Genomic DNA, 8,177 nt, shown 5'->3' with positions numbered 1-8,177 from the left:
CTGTCCACCAGAGGACGCTCTACAACGTCCCTGTTAGTGATGGCGTTGCATAGTTTGTCCACCAGAGGACGCTCTACATCGTCCCTGATAGTGATGGCGTTGCATAGTTTGTCCACCAGAGGACGTTCTACAACTTCCCTGTTGGCAACTCTTTGATTTCTTTGTTGTTTTTGTTCAAAGGACTTTAAGTTTCATATCTTAAGTTTGTATTTTTTTGCCTTTTATTTATCAGAATATATTTTGATGTTCCAAAAAACTTGACTTGACCAAGAATGTACTAGCCTGCAATGTAAATGATCTGAAACCTGCACACAATTTATGGACTTAAATATGATAACCTTCAAATACATCATTCATTATGACCATACATCATACATCATCATCTCCCTCTAACATCAGGGCCCTTTCTCTCCTTCCTATTGTTCGCCTTTCTTCCAAAATATATGATATAAATACAATAGAACCCCATACATTTGATGTTGCTCTATAAACTCTGAGACCAGCAGGTGTCAGTGACATTTGTTTACAATGTTTGTATACTACTATAGGTCGTGAAAGCGCCCTTACTGTCAGGTCCTTGGCCTCCATCTTGTGGTAAATGAGCTCCTCGTCTCGTCTCTCGTCCTGTGGGACTGTGATGTTTGCCAGGGTGGTTTCGAAGTCCACGATCTCCTCCATCAGCGTTCGAGATGTCTCCTCTGAGCCGCCCAGGAGGACCCCTAACTCCGTCAGGAAGTTGAGGTACGCCGTCAGATACTGCAAAGACCAAGCAGGTAACACAAAGAGGTCGAGGTGTCAGTGGGTGGAAAAGGGGGATGTGTGTAAGTGTTAAAATTCTACCAGGAAAGTAATCCTAAACTATGCAAACACAAGTTACAAAGCAGTTTGTTTCCCTCTCCCGTAAGTGGAAATATTTGTCTTTCTTTGGTAAAGTCTGCAACAAGCCTTTAGGTATTTTTATTAAATTACTTTGTTTTTTAAACATTCTCAATAGAGGAAAGGCTCTACATTGATTTGATTTGACCTGATTTGAGCTTAATTATTTTTCCCTTTTGACCGATTTGCCCACAGTACCTTTTCATTTGCTGTTTTGTTGAGGTAGTAATCCCGTGAAGGTAGCCCCAGGCTGGACTGATCCACCTAGAGTCAAGAGAAACATGTAATGACCCCCGGTTCAACCCCCCTAAACAACCTTTTGTTTTCATTCCTGCCATTCAAGCATGCAGAGGTGGAAGGTAGAAGCTGGCCAAAGATCCTATCTGTGCCATTTGTTTCGGTCTCATGACTCTTTGGAGAGAAATCAACTCTAGTGTCAAACTATCAATGAGAAAGCAAGACCTGTGTGATAATGAGTGAATTGTCCCCATATTATCAGCAGAGATTAAAAAAAATTAATTCGTCCCCTGTGAGAACCCCGACAGATCTGCAATACTGTAAATGTGATCAAAAATCGGTGATGAGCACTTTCTTAGATGTAAACATATGATTTTAGATACATTGTGTTTAAAAATAGCCTGTCTACAAACCCCAGACCCTCTCACCTGGATGATATTGCTGTTTGAGTTTTTGGAGTCAGTGCTGACAAACACAGTGAAGAAAGGCGAGGAGCGATAGTTGGCTGACACCATACGCAAAACCTCCTGGAAGTTGTCCTTGTCCCAGTGTTCGGTCAAGGCCCACCCTCCTATCTGAAACAGGCAGCGTTTAGGCAGACATTACCAGACTGCTGGATGCCAGGAAATTGTTTCTTTTAATAGCAATGAAGGATTGAAATGATGAATGTGTTTAATGTTTGACCACTTTTTATACAAGCATACCTGGTTGATTAGCTCTTGTAATGGCTTAGCTCCTAATTCCTCAATCTTGGCCTCATTCATGCAGGCCTGATAATATCGCTGGGCCTTTTGCTCAGCCTTACTCAGATCTTTCATCGTTGTGTTTTCTGCCTCATTAAAAGATACAAAATAATTATGTGAAGGAAAAGCAAGTAAGTTTCTCCAGCTCTGGAAAATGAGAAAGACACATTACACCTTCGCCTGGGGTGAAGGCGGCGGAGGACACGTACCTAATAAATGCTTCATTACGAGCATGTTGTGCTTCCAGAGGTTGCTGAAAGGTCCCCAGCGGGACTTGCCCTCAGGGAGGGGGTTGTTCTTCATCCAGCCCCCACAGGAAAAGTTGTAGAAGTCATGGCAGGGGTCTACGGATCGGTCCAGGGCTCCCAGCACCGCACTGGCTACAGTGATGCACGGTCCGGTTAGGCACAAGCCCGGGTGAGCTGCGGGAGAAAGCACTTTTTTTTTAAAGAACAATAGATAGTTCACTTTTGAACCCTCTGCATTTGAGGATCACAGTGGGTTATCGGAAATATTTCTTGGCAGGACATCCAAATACATGTACACATGCGAGATTTCAGACCATCTGGAAACTATTATTTTAAAAGAAGTGGCCAGCCAAGCTAAACAACCTGGAGGGAATATCTCTTCTTGTGAAAATCCTTTGTAAATACAAACTAGTGAGGCTTGATGATCTTGTCTTTGTTGGAGGCAATGTGACAGGATTCTTGTTGAATTTATCTAGATTAAAATTCTTTAAACTAAAGTCAGTCCTTTCGCTTTCAAAATGTTTGTTTGTGGAGGACTTAGGTGCACGTATTTAGTGGGGGGTTTAGGGGTCCTTCCTTAAGGAAATGTTACACTTTGCAATTGTTCATTAATTTGGTGCATTATTACCATATTTTTGTCTATAACGTTGAAAAAGCAAGAGCAGATAATAAATAAACAGCACTCAACAAGCGTAAAAGACAAAAGACGCCAAAGAAGTCTACTGGGAACAAACGACAATCATAAAATTTGAGAAAAGTCTTTTTTTTCTTCAGTCTTCTCCTGAACAGAGGTGGCGCTAATGAGGAAAGGCTACAGACGTTGCTATTTCTACGGGCTAGAAGAAAACAAAAAGGTAAACCACGGCAGAACTGGCAGCAGAATTGCCGTCAATGCTTCGATTTAATTCCATGGCCCACTTCGTCGGATCAAGCCTTTCATTCACCATGAAAGAACTCAACTTAACCTAGTGAGTTAACAAGAGACATGAAGTCACTCGCCCTCTGGTTGCGCACTCCAAATCCTGGAGCAAGCGAGATCTACATCATTTTGAATTCACACTGGCACGCACAAGCTCGAACGAGTCGACAGTTAAACGGCCTTGAGACGCTCACATTGATTTTACATTGATTCGGTTTAGGTGGTGCCCAGAACAACTAGGGTGCTGCACCTAAGTCTTATAAAAGGTAGGTAAAACCCTGGTATTTAACTGCGTTAGTGTTTTAAAAAGGAAAGCAAATAGGCTTTTGGCCAAGTCTAAACACAAAAGCTGTTCAACAGGAGAACCTTAAGACAACTAAGAAGTGCAAGGGCCTGATACTATGTGTATGAAAACAGAGACAGAGACAAAGTTACGAGCAGTGATGAGGTTAGTACCCCGAGGAGAATTCATCCTTGTTCCTTTTATTATTTCAAAGTGTGATCTGACATACAGCTCTGAATGGGAGGAAGTGGCATTAAGTTTCCCATAGTATATTTGAGGAAACCGGCACAGATGAGACGCCGCCTGGATGGGATGATGAATCCGCAAGCCCTTTTCCATAATGAACAAGCTCAAGGGAGAGATTTAAAGTTGTTTTTAGCAGCTTAGCTGAAGTTGTGGCTTAGGTTTAAACATAAAAAAACACTTATAATGCATTAAATAGCACAGCCCTGCAGTTTTTACGCTGGATAGAGAGATGTGAAAAGTCATGGTCACCACTTGAATAAATGAATTTACTTTTGTTTGTTATACTTCTTTTGCCCTCAGTAGCTTTATAGACACACATACATCTTTTTGTGTGTGGCATCTTTAGGCTTTTTATTTAATAGGACAGGAAAGACATGAAAGAGAAGAGAGAGGGGGAATGAAATGCAGCAAAGGGCTGCAGGTCAGAGCCGAACCCGTGGCGGCTGCAGCGAGGACTTAGTCTCTGTGTATGGACGCACGCTCGACCAGGTGAGCTACTTTCACATCATAAACAAAAGGTAGTGCCCATTGAAGGAATAGTTTGACATTTGGAAAATGGGGCTACTTCCTGGAGAGCACAGGTGATTCTTTTCAGTGTATTTCACCATAGCCTCGGGTTTGAATAGCACTTCTAACTCACTCTGTTTGTAGAAGACCCCGGTGGTGATGAGTGATACAAACAGGCCCGCAGACACGACGCACAGCAACAACAGCAGCCTCCTCTCTCTCTGTGTCCTGTCTGGCCAACATGTGAGAGCACGGCCGTGCAATAAAGTCACCTGCGTACACACACAGACGCACACAAAATAAAACATTTAAAAGTGCTTCACTTAATCCACTAGTCAAATATAACCATTTTGAAGAGGTTTAGCTTAGTTAAGAGACAATACATGACCTTCAAATTAGCTTTATATCATACAAACACACTCTTAATGTTTTGTTTGTTGAACTTAGTTGAATTAATGCAGTGTGGACACTATTGTCTATAGTCAAACAACCTCTTGAGGATTGGATGACAGGTTTGGTTTTAAAGCACAATGGCCCTCCCAGACAGAAAAGGTTAAGCATTCTTCTATTGTTCCCTCACTTCTAGCACTCATAAAGGATATTTTCCTCCTGCCCTAGATTGAGATGAAACACAATAATCCTGTCGATTTCGTTGTGGGTTGCCTGTGAACAATCAGTAAATCAGAAGAGTCGGCATAATATATCATTAGTAACCCGTTAATAGAGAGTCAGCTATAAAGCTATCTGGGAATTTAACATGAAAGCATTATTAAGTCACAGGAAAGTCCATGCTTTGTGTCAGTGACTGAACTTTGTTATTATTATTTCTAATCAATGATTGGTGCAGGAGGTCTTTACCCAAGCGCACCCTGTTCATGCACCTTTTCTACTGAATGCTGCCTTAGTTAAGGCTGCCAAGGAAGTGTATTTCCTACAGGCATGATTCCAAGGCCACTCACAAATCTCTCCCAGGGCGCATTTAACACTCTGGACAGTCTTGAGTATCCCCCCCGCTCATTAAATGCTGGATTTTGGACTCCACATACATCCTGTGGAAGTCAATTACTCCTGTAAGTGTTTAAACAGTTGTGTTCATAATACTAGTAGCAGTGTGTTTAAAATACGAATAATGCTCAAAATCCTTAGAAAAGCTTTTAATTCCATAATATCAATGCATTGGGAACACTGCACATTCAATTCCAAATCAAAACATGACCAAAATTGATCAAGTTTGTGTTCTACCTTTACAGAAAGTGAAGAAAAAAAATGATTAGGCTTTATGAACTCCTGAAATATATTGCAAAGGTTTGCTTTAGTTTGAGTCACTGCACTATTATGTAGTTGTACTATGAGTACTTGTTATGTACTTCTGAGAACTGCTTCACATCTGTGTTGAATGGAGTCACCTGTGAACAGGTATTCCAGCCCAGGATGATTGAACTACATGCCACAGTTCCTCTGCATTACTGGGTTTTTCCTCAGAAACAGCATTTTGATGTCGCCCCACAAGTGTTCTATGGGACTCAGGTCAGGGGATTGGGCTGGCCGCTTCATAACAAATATCTGGTTCATCTGGAACCAAGACTTTGCCTGCTTACTGGTGTGTTTTGGTTCATTGTCTTGTTGAAAGTGCCATTTCAAAGGCATTTCCTCTTCAGCATACGGAAACACGGCCTCAAGTATTTTAATGAATTTTAATGAAATTGAAACTGGTATGCTATGAATAGGCCCAACACCTCAGTATGAAAAACATCCCCCTAACCACCATACTTTACTGTCTCCACAGTGTACTGTGACTGGGTCATCGGACAAACTGTCTGCAGCCCCTAGACCCAAAAAGAAAGATTTTGCTCATCGGTCCACAGAATGTCAAATTGTCCTTTGGCAGATTTCAACCTATTCAGTACATGTCTTTTTTTCAGCAATGGAACTTTGCGGGGGCTTCTAGCTGATAGCTTTGCTTCCCATAGCCTTCTGCTGATCGGAACAGTACTCACAGGTAATCTTAAATCTTAAGATCCAATCCACTCAAATGGTAGTTGGCTGTTTTTTTTCCACGCTGTTTAGGCTTAAATCAAAGTCCACTGTTCCTCAGAGAAATGACCTATTGTTCAGAGTATTTCAGTGTGAAATGCACTATAACCAGCATGCACAACATCTGCTTCCTTCTTTCCTTAAATACACCTAATCTTCACAGAATCAATCACCTTGCTAATTGAACACAACACTGCTATTATTTTAAACACGCCCCTTTCAATTCCACAGAATAAGCAGCATGCATGTCATGACTGTTGGTTTTCTATGACTCTACACACTAGTAAATGATTTGCCGTGTAGAAATATCACTTCTACCAAACAATATGGTTTATGAGGTTAGTGATGTTGGACAGCTATTATTTGGAACCCAACTGTATAAGGATCCGATTTACTGCTATTAGCCAAGATGGGGCTTCAGGAATCAAACTTAATGGGACCAAATCAACAGCCAAAGCCACAGTGGCTTCCTAATCACTGGAGTTCAGCATGTTGGGTTGGTTTGGACCTAAACTGGGTTTCTGAGTAGAACTATGAAAATCTCACAGCCAAGTCTGTGAGCTTTCCATCTGTAGCTTATCCAAACCCTCCATTTTATTACCCTGAAAACCACGGCTAAATAATGAGGAATCCAAGCAACGTGTTTGAGCTCTTCAGGTATACTTTTGGTCAAATAAAGCCTGTGAGGAATGACTGCAATCAAGCCTCTCTGCTTTTTTTTAAAACCATAAATTACAGGTAGGGTAATAGAAGAAAGATGGGAATAAAATTGCCAATCAGCAGGCACTTATACATTATGCTAAGTGACGTTAACAAAGACAGGATCATGCTATAAAACATACACATACGTACGAAAACAACACAACAGCAGGATAGTGTGAAGCAGTCTGTGTGTGCAGACGTGAAGTGTGCTGATTAACATGGGAATTAAGGCTAAAATGGTCCTTATCCATTTTGAAAAACCTATCCGCAATATCAGGTTTATCAGCCAATATTTCACACTATGTCCTCATGAATCTAACTGTTACTAAGGATTCGAGATATTAAAGGATGTAATTAATGTGTTGGTGTGTGTGTGATGCTATTTGTTTTCAGGACTCTTGTTTTGTAAAGATCTCATGTCTTATAAAAGAGATCTGGCAGCGAGACAAGACCTAACTCCAACAGTTACACATGTTGAAAGACTTTGTTCAAAGTTTTTAAAATTGTGTGTCACCATCGACAAAATGACACACAGATCTGTCTGAAAACAAGACCTAGCATTAACTTGACGGATCACTCCTATAAGCTACGGATAGACAACAAATCAAGGACTGTAGTAGCCTATGATTCTAATCAGTCATTATTTTTCTGAAAAGTTAAGATTTTTCCATGACAGCAGTGTTATTTTCCATGAGGTGTGAAACCCTCTAAGGCCTATACATTTTCCTTTGCACCGTACTGTATAAATACTACAGTACTGATAGTAACCCATTCTTAGAACAGCGTGTTTTTTACCTGCATGGGCGATGTTGGGTAGATGTCGTCACCCGTGGAGTCCACCAGGTCCTCCTCATCCAGTGTGGCTCTCTTGTACGATGACATCTGAAAAGTTAAATGCAGAAAAGACTCTCTCAGTGCCTCCATGTTCCTTCTTGCCCTTCTCCTCTCCCACTGATGTGTGTGTGAGAGGAGTATTTGTGTGTGTGACGTCTATTCTTCAGCAGTGTCTGAGGTTCCAGGGTAGGCTTTCCCTCTAAAATCCATCAGGAGGTATGTGGTATATCTGGTTGTAGCGCTTCGACTCAAACAAACGAGTTGACTCTCAAAGAGTGTGTCACTCCTCTTCTTTCAATTGCACTTTCCTGCTCCCTTCAAGCACAACAACACCTCTCACAGCTCCCATGGCGGCTGGCAGATCCCCACCCCCGGTATCTAACGTCACAAAACACTAACAACTTCCTCACGAAAGTCCTTGTGAGATCTCCTTAGCGTCCTCTCTTCCTCTATAGTTTTGTGGCTCTTCCTGGGCAAACGTTTTTTGTGTGAAATTCCTGCTCAGCCCAGTCTACGCAAGCACGGCACAAGAGAAGACGGAACTAGTG

General features: G+C 41.6%; 1 protein-coding gene across 1 annotated transcript in view; it reads right to left on the bottom strand.

Annotated features, from left to right (window-relative positions):
• ece1 (endothelin converting enzyme 1) overlaps positions 1–8,177 on the bottom strand; it is a 19,045-nt gene extending 10,868 nt beyond the window's left edge. The window contains exons 1-7 of the mRNA XM_034869861.1: positions 7,591–8,177; positions 4,193–4,331; positions 2,066–2,278; positions 1,818–1,942; positions 1,542–1,688; positions 1,075–1,140; positions 568–756 (exon numbers count right to left, since the gene is read on the bottom strand). Of these exons, the coding sequence (XP_034725752.1) occupies positions 568–756; positions 1,075–1,140; positions 1,542–1,688; positions 1,818–1,942; positions 2,066–2,278; positions 4,193–4,331; positions 7,591–7,719 (1,008 nt within the window). The 5' untranslated portion in view covers positions 7,720–8,177. The remainder of the gene's footprint in view (positions 1–567; positions 757–1,074; positions 1,141–1,541; positions 1,689–1,817; positions 1,943–2,065; positions 2,279–4,192; positions 4,332–7,590) is intronic.

This window comes from Etheostoma cragini, chromosome 4 (genome assembly GCF_013103735.1).
Source record: "Etheostoma cragini isolate CJK2018 chromosome 4, CSU_Ecrag_1.0, whole genome shotgun sequence".
NCBI classification, from domain to species: domain Eukaryota; kingdom Metazoa; phylum Chordata; class Actinopteri; order Perciformes; family Percidae; genus Etheostoma; species Etheostoma cragini.
The sequence above is the reverse complement of the archived record's forward strand: the minus strand, read 5'-3'. Positions and strand labels throughout refer to the sequence as shown.